This window comes from Episyrphus balteatus, chromosome 4 (assembly GCF_945859705.1).
Source record: "Episyrphus balteatus chromosome 4, idEpiBalt1.1, whole genome shotgun sequence".
Taxonomy (NCBI): Eukaryota; Metazoa; Arthropoda; class Insecta; order Diptera; family Syrphidae; genus Episyrphus; species Episyrphus balteatus.
In genome coordinates this window covers 66,218,990-66,239,792 of record NC_079137.1, presented here as the reverse complement: position 1 = coordinate 66,239,792, position 20,803 = coordinate 66,218,990, and the positions used below count along the sequence as shown (strand labels likewise).

The window sequence follows — 20,803 nt, the reverse complement described above, 5'->3', positions numbered from 1 at the left end:
GAAAACTTTTTTATTTTTATTTCTAATTTTTCGAAAAAACTTTGGTAATTTTTTATACATATCTGTTCAACAATCTTATCAGGATCCATTTAAGACTTTTATATGAAAAGTGCATTGCGTATATTTCGAGATATTAACATTTTAATGCAACCATGTCAAACAAATTTTTAATTATTTTTTTCTATGAGAGTTTTTTTCAAACCTCGTTTTATCCGCTTTTTTTTTTGTTATTATTTTCAGATATTTTTGTATGAACACAACAAATAAAGTACTTTGGCACTACTGTTTTTATCGAGAGAAAGTAAAATCTGGATAATTATCTGGATTTTTCAAAAATCTATACAGATAAAGTTTTTGTTGTTTTTAACACGTAAATTGTTTTGATTTCAAAAATCTCGATGTCGTTTTTTTGCACAAAATCTATATAGATAAACAAAAAAACACACCTAATATAAAATAAAATAAAATATAATAAAATAAAATAAAATAAAATAAAATAAAATAAAATAAAATAAAATAAAATAAAATAAAATAAATAAAATAAATAAAATAAAATAAAATAAAATAAAATAAACACATAATCAATGAAATTCTGAAGCAAGGTCAATACAAGCTGTATAAAAAGTATTGCCTGCGAGATTTCAATTTACAGAAGCTGTTGTGTTAAGCCTACTCAAGTGACAATTTGCCTTGCATAAGGTCCAATTTCTTCGATTCGACAAGCTATAGTTTGCATAGGTTTCGTTTAAGGCTTAATTACGCAAGTCAACCATTTTTGAAAGAAAGGACTAAAACATTGCCAACTGCCAATATTAGTAATGCCAAAGAGCAAGTATATTGTATTTTTGTTGTTTCTTCTTGTAGCTGCAATGAAACTACTTGTCATGGAATTTAGGAATTGAGACATGATGCAGATCTACGCAGCATGCAAATTTTTCTCCCATAAGAGCCCGTATTTTTTTAATTTGCTGCAGGGAAAAAACTGCACGTCTGTTTTGGCCATTATGAGGTTCTTGTGACTTGTGAGTTATCAGTGGGATTTGCCAGATTTGAGATTTGTTATTGTGTCTTCGTACTTCTAAAGGCTTAACTACATACACCACTTTTTGAAAAAGTACAAAAGTGAAAATATTTTTTTTCTGGCTAGCGCAATTGTTTTGTAAAAAAGAGTATACAAATTGTTTTTTAGACCAAAAAATAAGCTTTCTGCATTAAGGCTTGGCCACACCGGAGGGTATGCGGTAGCGGTACGGGTAGAGGTAACGGTACTTGTATGAAAAAAATTCCAAACTGACATATCAACGTTCAGATGTGAAATTTTTTTCATACAAATATCGTTCCCGCTACCCGTACCGCTACCACATACCCTCCGGTGTGGCCAAGCCTTTATTTGTTTTAATTTTCCAGTCCGAAAAACTATTCAAAAATGCGTTTGAAAATGTTCACTTTTGTACTTTTTCACTTTTTGAGCCAATTAATGTAGTTAAGACTTCATTCTTTCTTAACTTTTTACTTTTATTTTAACTTGTCTTTGACCCTTTTAAAAATTTGCTTCACTAGCAATTAAGTCATGTAGTTGTTTGATTGATAAAAAAAATTTTTGCTTTCTTAAAAATAATAGGGGTATTCACGATCCGATGCAACTGGTCTTGTATCATTGCAAAAGTGTAAAATCTTACAACACTACAACAACAAAATATACGGATTAAAATTTTACAACAGTGTTGCACTTTTGCTATACCCTAGACCTATTGCAAAATAAAAATACAATAGAGTAAAATTATTTTTGACAGATGGCAGCTCACCGTCGCGTCGCCCATGATAAATAGTTTGTCTTTTTTATTCTGTTTATTATGGTTGTCGGCTTGTCGGTACACATGTCCCGTAATTTAGTTTCTTTTGATGTAAAATAATTTGTGAAAATTAAATAACCCGAACAAAACAAAGAATTAAATTATAAAACATGGAAAAAAAGAAGAAGCAACAGTGGAGGAACAACCCTGTTAAAAAAAAAAAAAACAACATGGATTTCATTCATGCTTCAATATTTACTATAGATAAGAAAAGGGGCGTTCACGATCTATTGTAAAAAAATAAAATTTTACATTTTTACTAGGCCTGTTGCACCAGATCGTGAATACCCCTAATAAATTTTAATTTTAGTATAGAAAATTAATCAACCTGGCATCACTTTTCCACACCCATTTCTCAAATTTTCTCCTATTGTGAATGTACCTCAAAACTGCATATTATTTGACATTTGTCATTGAAAATAAAAAAAAAATTGTTTTCACACTCGACTTCTCTTCTTTTTTCTTCATTTTCAAAAATATATTTTTTTTATTGCATTTTTTCTTCAATTCGGGATAAAACTATTTTTCCAAACTAAAAATAGTTGTGCAAAAAATACGAAAATAGAAAAAAATTCTCCATATTATGTAAAACAGACTGTAAATTTATATTAAATTGCAACAAAAAGAAAAAAAAAACAAGACAAAAAAAACACAAATGAATGCTCGAACAAGAAAAGCAACAGATTCCTCTTCTTCTTCGGCTTCAACACAAGCAGCAGAAGAAGCAAGCAAAATGTTGGAAGCAGCTTTGCAACAGATGGATGGTATTATTTCTGGAACCAATTTAAATCATGTTGTCGGTGCGAATTCATCAAATTCCGAAAGAAATCTTATTTCTGCTGCAAATGTTTTGTCCACAGCAAAGACATTAGCTTTAGCATTGCAACAAGTCGGCTGTAACGCCCCCTCACCAGATCCCGTCACATCCGCAGTTATAATTGATTGGCTCGAGACACACCTTCCGCGTCAAGACACGGATGAGCGCCTGCGACGACTGCAACGCGATAAAGAAGCCCTCGCCGTGCAATATCAGACAATGACGGACAAAGTTGCAGAACAGGGTGATCGGATATTGGAATTGGAGCGGCAATTAGTCGAGAAAGCACAGCAGTTGAGTGTAGCTGAAGAACGTTTGCAAAGACAAGTAAGTTTTAATTTTTTTCTTGAATTTTGTGACTATTTGACTTTGTTTGTGACTTTTTGTGTTTACAATCGAGTTCATTGGCATTTGCCATTCAACCGGAAACTCTTTTAAGTCTTCTCTCTTTTGTTTCGCATATTCTTCTGCTCTAATAGTTTAAATAGAAGTTTTTTATATTAATTGTTCTGATTTGCATAAATAAACTATGAATGACAGTCTCCCACGGTTTTTTATTACTTTTTTAAATTTTTTCTTTACCTCACGATCAAGGGCGTATGCAGGATTTTAACCAGGGAGGGGCAAACTCATTCGTCAACAGATTTAGCTGAATTTTTGTATATTTTTCTTTCTGGGTTCTCAGTAAATCTACTAAGTAGGTACACTTTCTATTGTCGTTTTCTTTCACTCTATTAAGGAGTACTCTAAATTTTTACTCCTTTTTCTGGAGTGAAAGAACATAATGAGAGTAATTTTTTTTTATGTAATTGTATGTGTGACAAGGCAAAAATGGATAATTTCCTTTAAAAAAATAGTGATAACAGGCCTAGGGAAAACATTTTATGAATTGAAAAAAAAAATTAATATTAATAACATATGAAGCATAAAAAGCGTTCGTTGATAAGTCTGCTTCTACACGAAGCCGCAAGGCGCAGAAATCATCTTCAAATTTCCTTTTGATTTTCGTTTCGGTGCGTCACGCGCTTCTACACGTATTATTTTTTTGAAGACGCAAATTTGACAGTTATTTTCTTTGGTTTTATTTTGTTCTTGTTTTCGTATGACGACTTCTACAGGAAGACGTAGACGCACGAGATGCACATAAGAACTAGAGAGAGAAAGATTGATTTCTCCTTTGCTCTTATGTGCATCTTGTACGTCTACGTCTTCGTGTAGAAGCAGACTATGTATTTTAATTAAAAAAAAAAACACCAAAATATACAAAAAAAAAAAAAAAAAAAACAACTCCCGTGTGGGGTCTATGTGCAACGAAAACTTTTGAATAAATTAAAAACGTTCCTATACACGACGAAGCAGATTCCGCAACCGACGAAATAAAATAGAGCAGAACAGCAAAAAAAAAAGAAACAAGATCAAAGGGAAACGTCGCGCTTTGCGTCTTCGTGTAGAAGCGGACTTAGTTTTACTTTTGGTATATTTTCATTATGCTTCTGATCGATTTTTTCAGTCTAATTGACACACACCCTTAGTTTGATTTTATAATTGTAAAATAAAAATATCCCATCAACGCAGAAAAAAATGGGATTTTTTTGTTATATGGCACAGGATTTTTTTTTATTGATGAAGAACACTGGCTGAAAATTTTTTTTATTCGGTTTTCAATTTCATTTTGGAGAAAGTGAAGAATTATCAAAAAAATGAAAGAAATATATCTGGCGGAATATAATACAATAGAAAATATATTCATAATGGTTGTTTTTGTTAATAACAAAAGAGTTTGAAAGAAAAACTTTTCGCATTTTTCAATTTTCAAACAAAATTTTAAAATGTCAAACTTCAAATTCATAAGTGTGTGTGCAAGTGCGTGTGCAAATCGGTGTAAATCTGACTAAAAATGTGGAGTAAATCCGGGGTACTCCGTTAAAATTACTGCGGAGTAATTTTTTTTTTACACTTTTGTGGCGTCAAAGAACACAAAACCTTCAAAAGTGCAAAAATAAGTACTAAAAGGGTACTCTCATTGGAGTGAAAGAAAACGACATATGATTTTCTCCTTTCTTTCCAAAACTAATTTTTTTTTTGATGTAGATTTAGCATACATAATCCTAAAAGTTATAATATTCAAACAACTTATCTACAAACTTTGATTTTGAGATTATTCAACTACACTTAAGAGCAAAAAAACGCAATCAAATAAATTCGTATATTAAAAACAAAAATTGCAATGGATACATTATATTTTCTTCAAAGTCTCATGGTCTCCTTTTAAAGCTTCAATTTTTTACTTTGAATTGTTGGTAAAAACATTAAAATTCATAGGATAGTATTAACGCTATTTGTCGATAATTTGCACTCCATTTTTTTTTTTAAATGTTGAATTTTCCAGATAATCTCCGTTTCAATTTCAGTCTTTTTTTTTCGTAGGATAGTATTAGAGTTATCTGTCAGTAAATTGCACTTAATTTTTTTTTTAATGTCGAATTTTCCAGATACTCTCTATTTGAATTCCAGTCTTTTTTTCCTTACATACTTCATTTATGGTGATTGCATCTTTACAACAGATTTTTAAGTTCTTGGCATTGACTTAAAGCATTTGTTTCCAGCTTTTCAATGGTACCATTAACATTCATGTATGTCAATTACATCCTAATAAATTGTCGTTTTTACAGAAAAAAGTTTGATTCCATTTTGTTGCTTCTCAGTGTATACTAATCAAACAATCTTCATTCATTCTTGATCATAGCCACATTTTGACTCTCCTCTTTGCGATATACTACATATATGTATGTATGTAGGTACATTCCTACAAAAAAAAAGTTGAGATTTTAATCAGACATGACATTACGATGATAGAGAATGCCAAAATAGTGGGTCACTCAATTCCGTCTGTCTGTGAGTCTGTCTGTCTGTATACGAAGTTACAGCCTAAACGGATGGACAACATCAAACTTGGTGTGTAGAATTTTTCGGAGACTCTCAAGAAGGGTTTTTGGAATTAATTTTTTCGGACCAAAAGTAACGGTACCTGTTATATACCAATTTAAGAAAAGTTTAATTTACTCGAAAACGGCTCAAACGATTTTGTTTAAAAAATTCATATGTTAGTTTTTATCTATCTTCTCGTGGAAAATTGTTTTTTTTTGAAAATCATTATTAACCTGTCATAGAACCGATTTTTTTTCAAATCTGATTTTCTGCCAAATCACTTATTCAATTTCAAGAAATCAAATTGCATACTAGACCAGGGTCGATAATTTTTAAAACCAAAAAAAATCATAGCAGAATGAAACCCATTAGAAAAGGAGGTGAATATGATGAAAATTAAAGGAAAAATAAATTACGGGCGAGCCGAGTTCGGGAAGTGGGTGGGTTGAGTTTTTAATGGTAAAAAATGGTATATCTCGATTTCCGGCAAAACTACAAATCCTATAGAAAAAAGTTGTATAGCAAAGTTGTAGGTAATAAAAATATCTACAACTTTTGTATCAACAATTTTTTTTACATAACCTCAAAATTTATGTGAAAAAATCAAAAAAACGAGTTTTTGGTTTTTTATTTTTATCTTTTTCAAAAACAAAAATTTTTCTACGAAATTTGGTGAAAACATACCTTATTATGTCCCAAATACACTGTAATTTATTTGATTTAAAATATTAATTTGTTTACCTTATTTTGACTTTATACCAAAAAAACACCCTAATTTTCAATCGAAAATTCACGTGTCAAAATATCAGTTTTTTCAAAAAGTCGGTGGGCATTTCCTTCGTTAAAATGTCTATTTTCTGATGGTGTAAAAAAAAAATTTACATTAGTATACTATAGAACATGTTCTCGTAAAATTCAAAAAATGAAAAAAGCTTGAATTCAAAAAAATTTTTTTATCATTGCTTACAATTTTGGCCTATTTATTCAAATTTACACTTTAATTACTCAAAAAACGTAAGATATATCAATGTTACATGAAAAACGAAAATTTTCATTGAATCACTTGAATGGTTTATGAGAAAGTCAGAAAACAAAAAAAATGGTTCTATCTTATATAACGTTACCGTTTGTAAAAATATTCACCCCTATTATAGAATTCGACAGTAGAAAGATAAACGAATGTCGGTAACAGACCCTGCACGACCGACATTCTGTTCAACTTATTTGCTATTACTGAATTCACAGATCATTCGCACTCCATACAATTTGTTTCACTTCACATTCGCGGCATTTTTGCTACGAATCGGCTTTTTTTTTTTAATAAAAAAAAAAACAAAACAAAGAAAAAAAAAAGTGTCCATATTTATTTATTTTTATTTATTTGAATTAAAATCCTTAAATTCGTTCAAGCTTTCCATTCACTTCAATTTTTCCTCTAGGGAATTTCGATTAATTCATTACTATCAGGTTTGAAGAATATTATTTCAGTGAAAAATGTTTAGAAGGGGCAATTGGCCCTCCCTGCCCCCCTTTTGCGTACGCCTTTGCGCACGATGAACTCATTCTTTTTTTCTATTGATCATAGGTTCTATCACAATCTGCTTTGGAAACGCAAAAGCTTGAGCTTATGACTGCTTTGAGCGAATTGAAGCTACACCGTGCTGCCTTGGAGAGAGAAAACGTTGAATTGAAGAGTAATTCGAGTAGTTCGAGCAGTGCTGGTGGTGGAAGTGGAGGAATATCAAAGAGACAGCCTTTTGGAAGCATGGGAAATCTGCAACAAGCCGGTCAGTCCTTGCAGGGAACTCCAAAGACACCGCCCGCTACAAAGCGATATCAGGTGCATCCACAATTCCACAGTCTACCCCGAACGCATGCCAAGAATCAGGTACCACTGATGGACAATAATGCTAATCAACAACAAAGTGGAGGGAAACGCAACGTGGCTTTTGCCGATGCTGATAAGATTATGATTGACGAGGCTAATGATATGTATGGGAGCTTTATGTCGCAACAGAATTCATCACCTTCACCGAGTCAATCGAAGGATAAAGTCAAAGGATTGAGGAATATATTTGGGAAGTTGAGGAGGAGTAATAGTGGTAATTTGGAGTTACCACCATCGTCGGAGGAGAGTGAATTTAAACGAGGTGGTGCGAGGGCTACGGCAGCTGGTCGAATTGAATGGACACAGTCGATGATGTCATCGGCAAAGCCGTACAGCGATTGGAATTGCAATGATGTGTGCAATTGGTTGTGTGACATGGGACTTGGGTGCTATGAGGAGGATTGCAGGTGAGTTGGTTTCACTTTTTATTTATTTTTTTTTTGAAAAGAGATAAGATTTCTATTTCAATCAAGTGGGTAGGTAATTGAAAATTAACAAATATTTTTAATCGCAGTAAAATTGGGCAAGGCAATCGCATGATGAATTGTTATTATTTGGATATGTTTTTCGCATGATAAAAAAATAAAAGGAAAGGCGCAGTAATTGTTTATCTATACAAGTTTGTTGTTGTTCAATTTGTTGATTCATGTTAAACTCTATCATATCAGCAAAATAATAGTTCAAGTTTATAGGCGAGTATTACTTAGTGTTTGTATTAGGGTATTTGTTTTGGATTTAGTCTGTTGATTGCATGCAATTCTGTCATGCAGAACGAGTGCATTGAATTGATTTACAATTTTTAATTTTTAACATGCAATGACTTGAAAATTTTAGAGCATTTTTTATAATTTATCGTTATACTAGAATGATTAATTTACATTAAAAAAACAAACTTAACGTGCTGGAGCATATTTGTCTTCTTAAAAGACCAAATTTAAATATATGAAAAAAATAAATCTAACTCAAACAAATTTATAGCTTCACTAACTTCAAATGTTTATGTATCAAAAATTCTTGCATGCTAATAATGCTAATTGAAATATTGGGGTCTGCAAGATTTAACAGAATGTAGTTTTTTTTACTATGATGATGCAAAATTTCTGTTTACTTTAAAACTTTGAATTTTATTATGTTTTCTAATCTCAAGTCTTTTTTCATTACTTTTTCTTGCTCACCATACTTACGGTACCATTCGCTACCTTAAATTGGTTACCTATATTTGTTTCAATTCCTTGCTTTGAAATTTAAACGATTTTTAAGCCTAAAAATCTGCTGAGCAGGCCGTTGAAATAAAGCCAATGAAAGTGCATATAATTTCTAGAGATTCAGCTCCATCATTTTGCATGATGATTTCATAAAAAAATATATAACTTATTCTCCATAAGTTCTTACCTTTTTTTTTCTTCAATATGTTTTTTTTTTATCTTCACCAAGGATTTATATTGAACGATTCTGGGATCAATTTGTAAATAATTTTTTTTTTTAATGAAGACAGTAGTTTAAAAGAAGAAACCCTTACAAAATAATTCAAGACTTATTTGACGTGATGATCTAACCACCTCGTTAAATCACAACTTACTTAGGGTGACCAGCGCCAACTTAAATCACAACGCTAATGTTAAAGGCACTGTATGATGAGACCTTGAAAGTTTGATCTAAAGCTTAGGCTATATTTAAAGAAAAATTTAAAAAAATTAAATTTTTGATTCAAACAAGAAACCAGTTTTGGTTTTGGTGAACAAAAAGTTTTTCGTACAAAAATGTTGGCCTTAATAAGATAGAACAGATTTGTTTTACGAGCCTGGACCTGGCTTACAGGTACCTATGCCAAGTTGTCTGAAACAATGCTAATGGCTTTTGTACCCTTTGATGTGAAGAATCGCTCAACTTGCTACATGACACTTACGACTTAAAGACATAAGGGTCACAAGTGAAACACTACGTTTAACAATCAATTACTTTAAACTATACAAGTCTGAAGGTTCTAACAGTATGATTCCGCTTGCTCATATCCCAACAAGTAAAAGTTGTACTTATCAAAAAGGATCTTTAAAAAAGTTTGAAAATTTTGTTTTAAATGATCAATCTTTCGAAAATGGCAAATTTTGGTTTTGAGTGTTCACTGTTACATTATACACATCCAAAGGTTTTCGGTTTGCTGAATTTGAATCAGAAATATTTTATCAGCTCAGTTCTTGACTGTTTTTTAGGCTATGCTATGACATGAGGTGATTTGTTTTAACAGCGGTTTATATGAGAACAGTTTATATTCTAAATCTTTGCGTTTTCTCTTTTAATGTTCCAGATTTCTTAAATTGAAGTTGTGTTTACAAATTTCTTTTACATACATATGTACTATATCAAAACTATGATTTCTGCATAATTTTTTTAAGATTTTCAGTCTGAAAAACTGTTAAAAAATAAGTTTGAAAGCTTTCACTTTTGTACTTTTTCACTGTAAGTTAAGCCAATATTATATAAATTGCACTGGACTGTAGATAAGTAGATAAGATTCATTGTATTCGTTAATAACTTTGGTGAACTCAAAGATGACCATGTGAGATTTGATCAGGAGTACATTCTAAATGTTAATCAATTTTAATTAACATCTTATTGGTATTTAAAAACTATTTGTTTCATAAAGAAAATATTAATTTTAGTTTAAATCTTTATTAAATTTGTTTTTTCATTTTTATTTTACAGAAAATGGCTAAAATCGAATTTCAGTCTTCGTTTCTTTGAGACCTCTCCCATTGACATTGAAAAAGAACTCAATTTAAAATCCCCATTGCATCGAAAGAAAATCACTTTAGCTATATCTGAGCTAACTGGCAAAGAAGATGATGACCTAGCATTGAAAGCTGGTCGCTTAGATGTCTCATGGACAATGCGATGGCTAGACGATATCGGTCTTCCACAATACAAAGACACTTTCCTAATGGCAAAAATCGATGGTCGCATGTTGCATCGTTTGACAATGGAAGATTTAGCACATTTGCATGTAACTTCCTGTCTTCATATTGCCTCACTCCGACGAGGTATTCAATGTATGCGTGAAATGAAATGGGATCCAGAATGTCTAATTCGTCGTTCGAAATCCGAAGACGACAATAGCAACGAACCGGTGGCCTTATGGACAGCACATCGTGTAATGGAATGGCTTAAAGTAGCTGATCTATCGGAATATGCTCCCAATTTACGTGGCGCTGGAGTACATGGAGCTTTAATGCTCTACGAACAAAGATTCACAGCCGAGCTGTTGGCTGATTTATTGAGTATTCCACCAAGTAAGACTCTCTTACGTCGTCATTTGGCGACGCATTTCAAAGAGCTCCTTGGTCGTGATACGATTCAAGGTAAACGTGATGCAGAATCACAACCCGGTTATCAGCCACTCAATATAACTGCCAAGATCAAGCTACAAAAGAAGTCACAATTCTCATTGAAGCGACGAAAGAGCACAAAAGGCAGTGAAATTGAATGGACAGATTTTGTTTGTCCAATGACTTCGCAAAACGAACTAACGACGCCAGTTAAAAAGCATGTAGATGGCGTAAATAATGACAATATTAACATATCAAATAATTCAGCCTAAGATGACTAATTAAAAAAAAATACATTAAATTACAATAAGATTGAAAAGGATTTCACATTGTGTTTTATCCTGATTCAATCATCAATTTTTCAAAGTCTTCCCTGCAGGAGATGAAGAAGCACAGCTACTTCAATGAAATAACACACCACTTCAATCACTGCTGCAACAAAAGAACGAACAATAAATTTATTATTATTCTTAATTTTATTATTTCAAAACAACTTTGTCACGTCACAGTTTGTGTGTGTGTGTGTGTGATTGGTAAGTTTATTTTTTTTGCATTTTATATATTTTTTATATCAATTGGACCATTTTTTCTATATTAATTGAATTGTTAAATAGTTAAGAAAAAAAGAAAAAAATTAGAAAGTGTTATATCGAAGGAAATTATATTATGAACAAAAAAAGTGTTGTTTGTGTTTCTTATATTAACATTATTTTTTTTTATTTAAAAAAATTTATGTTGAAAATATTTTATAATGTAACAATTTATATAGTAAAGCATTTATTAAACACATGCAAGCAAAGCAAGTTACATCTTTATTTTTTTTGTACACTAACTATACAATACAACCCGCACAATATTTATATATCGAGTTTATACCAATTTTTTATAACTAAAAATATGAAATTATATTTATATTATATTGTTTCAATTTGAAAATAATAAACAAAAAAATGTAGTTGTAGTTAATTGATGATAATAGAAAAAAAAAAAAAATAAATTATTAAATCTAATGATTCTTTGAAAGAATGGAAACAAATGCTGGAAGTGGAAGTAGTTGCTTGTACACGAGTATTTTGTTTTCAAATTGTTTTTCAGTTTACTTTTATGTTTAATCTTCCTGTATCCTTAATTGTACTTAAATTGGTTTAAATCTTCATTACGAATTCCTAAACAGACCTGGCATTTATATTTTCCAATCATTCTTTTAAAAAACAGTTTTTTCCAGTTTTTAAACTTTTCTCAATTATATTTCCTTAACATTCCTTTACTTCTTATTTTTTTTTTTACATTTTTAATTGCCTTTTGTAATTTTATGTTTTTGGTCATTTCTTTAGTTTTTACATATTAAATCTTAAACAAGTATTGCAAAAATATTAAATTGTGACCGTTTTTTATAAAATTGTTTTTCGACTTGAGTGTAAAAAACCTTTTCGGTTTTTACATAAGATTCATACAAAAATCGCAGTGTTTACCTATTATTCTAAAAAAATTACACATGTGAATTTATTTCGGAGTTCGAGGCAAATGTATCGTCTTCCGGTAAATTAACAGAATAGGTATTTTGAACTTGATGTATTGTACGTGCGCATGCGTTTTTTGAATCTATATCGACTTTTGGTTAGCTTAAAGAGCCATATGATTGAACTTAAAATAAACTGATAAAGTATACTTGTAGATCTATGATTTGATAAACTTGGCAGCAATAAGTTATTATAGAGCTAGATTTTTGAAGTACAGGGTTTGAATTGACAAGGTTATTTTTGATAGCTCATGCTTGCATTGCATTTTGGATCTCTGCAGCTCATAAAGCAACCAAAAAATTGTATAATTTGGCAGTCAACTATAACAAATCATAGTAGAAGATTTCACCTAAGTTGTTTTTTGTTTGTTTACATTTGCTAGGCAGCTATACATTTTTAGCAAAATAATGTAACAGTGCACCTCTTAGGATACCTAATCAAAGCTTTGATTTTGTTACTGAGCAGCTGCGTCTGTTGCCGAAACATTGTTCCTTTATAGTAATGTCTTTTCTCTCAATCCTTTAGATATCTGTATAAATTAGTTTGACTTTTTTCCACCTTCCACGAGTTAGTTAAGCAACCATAAAAATTATGTCATTTGGCAAGACACACAATCTACCTTCCCTTTTCTTTTCTTGATTGAAATACATACGAAAATGTTTTCGCTTGCAATTAAAAGATTTGTTTCATTTTGTTTTAAATGTCAATTAGCTTGCAAGAAAAACTAATTTGCATCAGAAAAACAAAATAATAGCTACATCAAACATTTTTATAATATAAATTCTTTGAGTCATTTCTAATCGATTTGTATAGAATTTGTGTTTCAAAATGTATTTTTCCTGATACATTTTACTGATCGGTATAACCGGTCCCTAATGGTTCTTTTTACCAAATTTCTTGGTTTTAATGCAGCTTTTTTATTCCTGTTCTTGAAAAGCCTACAATTGGAAGGTTCTGAGAAGGGACACAGATTGTTCGTAATCAAGTAAAGTGGAGACAATTGCCTGCAACCGCTGCTGTAACCTCTGAAAAAAATGCGTTAATCGGTAAAGTTTTCCAATAACAAACCAAATATTCCACATACGCACTAGTGACCCATTTTGGCAAAAGTTTCAAGGATACAGCATGCTATAAAAAGTACCATCCGTTGATTTTAATTTATGTACTCAAATCGAGTAGTAACCCGTGGAGCAATGGTTACTGCGATGGAATATTACACCAGAGATCTGGGTTCGTATCCCGTATGCCTTAATCAATTATCCTTTGAGCTTTAATAGCAATAATTGTTTATAAGCGCTTTTTTTTCATTATTTTACGAGATGTGAGTACTAGGTTTTAACAAAATACTAAATTTTACTTACAATAGTAAGCTTACCTACTTTGCTTACTTTTAAGCAATAGTTATGCCTGTCCAACTATTTTTAGCTCAAATTCTGTTTGAAATAAAAAAAAAATAAAATATTTAAAAGTGAACTGAAAAGACAACAATTTTATTTCATGAATTGCCCAAACGGAAGTTTTTAAGTGGATTTCAATTTTGCAAAGTAGGAGTAGTTATAAGATTGTGAGATAAAAAGGTTTTCAAGCTGCAACTATAAAAAAAGAAAAAAAAAAACACTTATCTAGTTTCTAAGCACGTCAATTTACGAGTATAAATAAACATTTGTTAAAAGAGCACATCTTCCACGAAGCAGCATATTCAAAATTTATTAAAAAAATAACACAATAATATTGTAATAATAAAACAAAATTATTTAAAGAAAAATAAAATAATATTTAAATGCTAGCACAGTTAGCTTTAATTTATTGAAATTAAAATTTTAGATAGTAATAAATTAAAACAATTATAGAAAATAGAATAAAAAAAATTAATTAATAAAAAAATAAATCAATTATCGACCAAATGAAGCAATTTTGAAAGTAACATTTAAAAAAAAAAATCTTAAAGAACACTTTGTTCTTTTTATATACATTTTTGAAAAAGCTCTTTAAGAAATAAAATTTCGGAGTTTAAATTTAGGATATAAGTAAACCTTTTAACAATTTTTCCCAAAACAAAGTACAGGAAACCAAATTTATGGAATTGAAAAAAAAAAAAAAATAAAAATGATGACAAACAAAGAAACAAAAATTAAATATTATAAATATAATGGTTCTTATGTGTGTGTGTCGGTAGTACCCAGACGTAATAATGGTTTTGTTTTATCAAAACCTTAACTAAAGTTTTTTTTTTTGAAAATATTGCCTTATTTATTTGAAATTTATATTGTCAATGCCTTGCAAGTAATGAATTGTCTGAAATGATTTCAAATCAGAGTGCTAAAGTTATGTAGGTAAATTGTGCATGGTGCTCATAGGGCCAAACCTAAGTCTTAATTCCGAAAAGGGTTTACGATTATTTCGTGTGTTTTTTAACTAGGAATTGTTCGAATATCTTATTTTTTGTTAAGAATTGTTGCTTAAAATAATAAGTGCAATTAAGAAGTTTCCTTTATTATAATGAATGCAGTGTTTTAATCAAATCTTACTAAAATAGACGGTCTTAAAATATCTATGGTGTTTCGAAAAAAATCATAGAACTCCAAAACAACTTGTTCGAGGCATAATGCTGGCAAACAAATGAATTAAAATGTTTTTCACACGATCATGAGTGTGCTCTCAAAAACTTTTAGCTTATTCATTTAGTATTGCATGCATTTATTATTTAAATTTTTAAAAAGAGATTTCTTTCGAAACAGTAGAGTAAATCTGTTGTACGAAAGAAATATTACGAAAATGGAAGCGTAAAGGGAAAACTACTTTGGAACTTATTATCTTTTTAATAAGATAATGTAGGACTAAGACCTGAACGAACCGTCTCATTTAGCCCTCAGCTTAATTTTAGCTCCCATACAAAATTCTCTCCAAAAATTTAAGAATTTCAGCCGAGTTGTGCGGGACTAAGAGCTAAAAAACCATATTTTCATATTTTATACGGAAATACGGAGAAAAAATGTAACCTAAAATTATGTCAGAAAATGACGTTGACTAAATGCCTAGTCCCTAACATTTCAAATTTTTAACTTTCAAATAATAAATTCTTCAGCAGCATTTTTTTGAAAAAAAAAGATAGGAATTGTTTCATAAAACCATATTGGCCCATAAGCACTAATGCATTTTTCGATTTATCGATACATACTTACTTTTTTGAAAAAAAAAAAAAATATTGAAATGAAACAATAATAAATTTTGTAATGAAATAAATAAAAAAATAAACAATTCGTTTTTTCTTTATGTATAAAAAAATATATTTATTTGATTAACACAATAATATTAATTTTGTTTTTTGTTTTTCTTGTATTCATTTAAAAATTAAATAAATATATAAATAAACAATAATAATATTCGATAACAATAATTATTTTTTAAAATTAAGTTTACATTAAAAAAAAGCAGTATTAGATTTAAAAAATATATATAAATATCTTATGATAAAAAAAAAGAAATTAACAACCTTATAACTAAGAACAAAAAATTTAGCAAACACGGCATTTAGAGAAAAATGTTTAAAAAAAATAAAAATTGAAAATTAAAAAAAAATCCCTGTTATTTTAAGGATTTACCTAAACAAAAAAATCATTATAAATTATTATTAACAAATAAAATTATACAAGTTCATCTGAGACCATGAACAAGACATTTAAAAAAATGCAAACATAAATTTATGACTTATTATTATATTTTCTAAAAAAATTTTTAAACATTTTTTTTGTTTTTAAATAATTTATTACATTTTGTGTCTGAAAATAAAATTTAACTTTTTTTTTTTGTTGACAAAATAAAAAAAATTATATGGTATGTTTTTAACCATAGACTAGATGAGTTTTATTTTTTTTTTTTTATGTTATAAATTTTTTTTTATAATTTTTTTTTTTAAATAAAGTGTAAGTACATTTTTGAAAGAATAAACATTTAACAATAATAAATAATATTTAAATGTATTTACATTAAAAACAAAAAAAATCTAAAATTATCTTTGGCAGTTTTATTTTTGTGTTATCTGAAAATCAGTCGATGTTCATTATTTATTTTTTTTTAATTTAATTCATATAGTAGTTAGTCTTGTATTTTTTAATTGTAGGTTAGTTTTGAATTTGATAGGCGAATTTTCTGCATTTAATTCTTTTAGTCAAGTTACCATTTTTTCCAATTCACCGAATCGTGAAAATGGAAATGCCTAGCCTAGCAGATCTATCTTAGGAACTGCATTCCGATTTTTGAACTCAGTTGAGTCCACTTTTAAACTTGGGGCTAAAACCTTACATATTTTGAATACCATGTAGCTCTTGAGTATCCTTACTCCGCTGATGGTTTGTATAACTTTCGGCTAAAATATTGCCAATAACTGATGATGCAGGTGGTGGCGGTGGAGGTGTATGCTGATGATGATTATTTATTGCTGCTGCAGCAGCAGCTGCTGCCGCTGCCGCTGCATTTGAGTGTTGCAATTCGCCTGGTGGAAGGTAATCCTTCCAGTTGCGGAACAAATACCTTGTGAATTTTTTCAATTGTCTAAATTTACAATATGTGGCACCCTCTGCAGATTCCAACTGCTGGGTTTGTATCAGGAAACCTTTTTCTTTAAATGTCTTTTCAAGTTTTTCCCGCTGTACAGCTCGCCGAGATTTTTTTTTCTTGGTAGTTGTATGAGCGATTTGATGTTGTTGCTGGTGATGATGTGGATGATGATGATTATGATGAACATTATTGCTATCTGAGTTTTTTAAATGCCCTGGCGAAGGAAATGGCGATGGTGATGATGTAGTTGATGTTGCAACTGACACCGAAGGCAGGAGTATACTACTAGTTGGCGAATCTGGAATCTGAAGGAGTTCATTACTTAGACCAGCCGATGGTGGTGGTACATCTAAAGCAATCTTTTCGCCAGTTGCATTTAGAAATACTCCAGCACAATTCATGCCTGGAACAGCTCCAGATTGTTGAAGAGATTCTCGTGGATAGAATTCATAGCTTCTCATTGATTTATCTCCAGTTCCACTATAATAACGATAGTTTCCATCTGAATCAACTGAAAGCATTTTTTTCTCTTGCAAAGAAGGATTGGCGCCTCCTGTAAATTTAAACTTACAAATGCTTACTTCTGTGGCAGGATTTGAGTTATTCTCCGCTGGCATGGGAGGAATGAATATTGCCGAACGCTTTCGTTTTTGTGGCGGATGATTGGTGGTAGCTTGGCTGTGAGAAGTTGTAGTTGAGTTTTCTGACTTCACCGAACTCGGTGTTGGAAGTTGTTCGGGATATTCGGTTGTTGAAGACGGCCGTTCGATTTTCGGTATGGGCAAGGCTAAAGGTAGTAAATTTGTATTCCTAATTGGAATTTTCAAGGCGAGTTGATTATTGCAGTTGATTGTTTCTATATTTCCCCCAGCTAAGCTTCCCGACTCGATTAGCTTTTGATAGTATAGACTCATTGGGTGGAGAAGAAGATTTGAAGTTTGATTTGGATTCGTCCAAGCAGGTTGATGATGATCTAAAGGTTCTTTCGGTCTAACTGATGGTAGAGACATTTTTAAATTTGCAGCTAATAGAGAATCTGTAACAGAATCTAAAGGTGTTGGTGCAATTGGTGTAGGGCAATTTGAGTTAGTTCTAGTTTCGGATTCATCTTCATCATTGCTAGAGGCAGAAAATGAATCTGCATGATCTCGCAGACAGAGATTTAATGGTTCATCAAGTTTTGCAGATGGACTAGATTCATTTAGAATTTTTCCATCAATGGCAGCTCTTGGTGTACCAGGAAGAATGGTCCCATAGTTTTTATAGATCAAATGGCATATATCAGCTTTTTTGGGCTTACGACCACGTCGTGGTTTTGAATTGTCTAGAGTCATTTCACCCATATAAGGTAGATCTGAGTATTTAATAACTCTTTTAGTGGACGGTGGTGGTTTTTGAATGTTGGCATTGACATCGACCTCAGGAAGTGATGGTGGGTCAAAATTTGTTATCTCTTCTCCACCAGAATCTTCTTTGTTGATTTCCTTGGAAGTTATTGCTGTTTGACGTTGCATTTCGGCAATTTTTTGCAACCAATTTCGAACATTTTCATGTGAACTTTTAGCTGGTGATTTGTCAGCAATGATTTTTGGAGGGAGTTCTTTTGTAGGTTGTGGTGGCATTTTGGGTATATGTTGACCTTGTGTCGCTTCATAATGACTTAAATATTCTGCTGGCAAAGCTTGATGATGGAATCTTAGTTTGATGGCACCTTTTTGTTTGGTTTTTGGTGCAGATTGTTTTTTAGCAGCATTTTGAAGTTTTGCTTTAAGTTGACTTTTTGAGGAACTCATAGTTGTGGTCGTCGTATTGGTCTTCACTGGAACTGGAGATATTATTGAATTAAAATCTGAAGTATGATCATCATCAACTGTATTGGCACCGCGAGATATTAATGGATCATCGGATCCTTGAAGAAGTAATTTACTTGAACCCATTTCTAAGGGTTGATTTGAAATGTGATGCCAAGGTGTGTGATGATATAAATCGTTACTATCGTCTTCTAATTTAATTGGAGGATGCTGCAAGGCAACTTCAGGTACAACTACAGTTTGGATGTTGTTTTGTGATTTTAATGGCAATGGTGATATGACCGATGTAGATCGTATCACAGATGAGCACATATCCTTGTCGCAAGTGGATACAGCTCCAGTTAGGAGATTGATATCGTCACGAGATATGTCCTGCATGCTATTGCCAACTGGAAAATAAGAAAAGAAAATATAAATTTAGAATAAAAACTTGATTGGTTTTGTTGAAGAAAATTAAGAGGTTTTAGAAATATTAAAATTTATAGCATCTGAAAATGCTTAAAAAAAAATCACATAAATATTAAACTTTGCATGACAAATCATAGCATTGAACGGTCAGAGACCAATGGCAAAAGTTCAATTCTTTTCGTTATTTGGTCAAGTATGCGCGTATTTTTATTAATTGTTATTTTTTTTTAGAGACAATATTCCACATACGCCATAGTGACCGTTTGAAGTTTAAACTTACAAAATTCAAAAAAAAAATACGGCCCTATTCTGCTATTCGATTCACGTGAAAGTCTAAAATTAAAAGTAGGGGTTCAAAATAAAATCAAGCTAATTGATTTCGAAAGTTAGATGTTTTTCAAAGCCAGTTTGACATAATAAAACAATGAAATCTTTCGATTCATGTGAATCGAATAGCAGAATAGGGCCGATAGTAATAAAAATGAAACCAGTTGAACTTTGACCAACTTGGTGGTAGAATCTTTGCGCTCTAACTCGTTAATGAGAAGAGATGGTACTCGCATGGTTGAATCTTCCTGATTAGAACATATATATTGGGAAGTTGTATAGGGAAAGAAATGGCAGATGGCTCAAACGCATAACAATTTGTTTTCTTTTAATCCAGTGAGATATCAAAAGAAAGGTCTTTTTAAGTTCTATTCATAACTGAAAACCAAAAGTTTCTTGTAGGTCTGGTTGCTGAGTTATTTGCATGCAAATATTTTTTTACCGACTTCCAAAAATTAGGAGGTATTCAACTCATCTGTTTTTTTTTTGTTATGTTTGTTACCTCATAACTTTGGACTGAGTGAACCAATTTTGATAATTATTTTTCTATTGGAAAGCTGGTGCCTGCAGTGTGGCCCTGTTTCGTTCAGTTGTCTATAAAACTATGAGAAAAACCATAAAACCCGTGGAAGTCGGTTTTTTTTTTTTTTTTTATAAAAATGATTATTTTTTTCATATCCGGAGGCAGATATCTGCGGACCAAAGTTTCGAAAAAAGTTTTGGTTTTAAGTTATAAGTTCACATTGAATAGGCCTATTGCATTTATGTATAAGTTCACATTGAATAGGCCTATTGCATTTATGTAAAAAAAAAATAAATTTTTTTTTGGATTTTCAAGAAAAAATCAAGGTGAAGCTTGTCGAAAAAAATGCACTTTAAACAATTTTTCTCCAATTTCATCAAGTGAAATATCAAAAGAAAGGTCTTTTTAAGCTTTATTCATAAATGAAATTCAAGAGTTTCTTTAAAATCTGGTTGCTGATTTATACCTATCCAATTATCAGCCCTATAGTGAGTTTCAGGTGAAAAAACTTTTTTCCACCCGGAAAAATTGAATTTCACTTTTCCCCCTTTTGGGAATTCCAGGCGAAAGGTTTTTCACGTTCGCAAAAACTCCTCGTATTTTAGTGGCGATCAGGAAACTTATTTAGCGGAAAATGTAAAAACCCTTAGGGTGAAACTCATAAAATTCCGGGCGACCAAAAATATTTCGGGTGGGAAATATTTCCATATGAAACTCAGGATAGGGCTGGATACAAACAGGTTTCTTTTTTAATTCTAATGAGTTGCATTGCACCCTTCAAACAATTCCACCGAAAATAATTTTAAAGGACTGCTCAACAGTTTAACCTCGAGTCCAATTTTAATTCC

The 20,803-nt window shown here is 31.1% G+C and overlaps 2 protein-coding genes across 3 annotated transcripts in view; one reads left to right on the top strand and one right to left on the bottom strand.

Moving 5' to 3' along the window:
- Positions 1-2,279: 2,279 nt before the first annotated feature.
- Positions 2,280-13,656, top strand: LOC129918599 (liprin-beta-1). The gene is made up of 3 exons (XM_055999220.1): positions 2,280-2,997; positions 7,184-7,893; positions 10,190-13,656. The coding sequence occupies exons 1-3, from the start codon at positions 2,509-2,511 to the stop codon at positions 11,079-11,081; spliced, it is 2,091 nt and encodes a 696-aa protein (XP_055855195.1). The 5' UTR covers positions 2,280-2,508; the 3' UTR covers positions 11,082-13,656.
- Positions 13,657-16,419: 2,763 nt separating this feature from the next.
- The window catches only part of LOC129918763 (uncharacterized), a 30,607-nt gene continuing 26,223 nt past the window's right edge, over positions 16,420-20,803 (bottom strand). For both annotated transcript variants that reach the window (XM_055999475.1, XM_055999474.1), the window contains exon 2: positions 16,420-19,086. In XM_055999475.1, the coding sequence (XP_055855450.1) occupies positions 16,628-19,075 (2,448 nt within the window). In that variant the 5' untranslated portion in view covers positions 19,076-19,086 and the 3' untranslated portion in view covers positions 16,420-16,627. The remainder of the gene's footprint in view (positions 19,087-20,803) is intronic.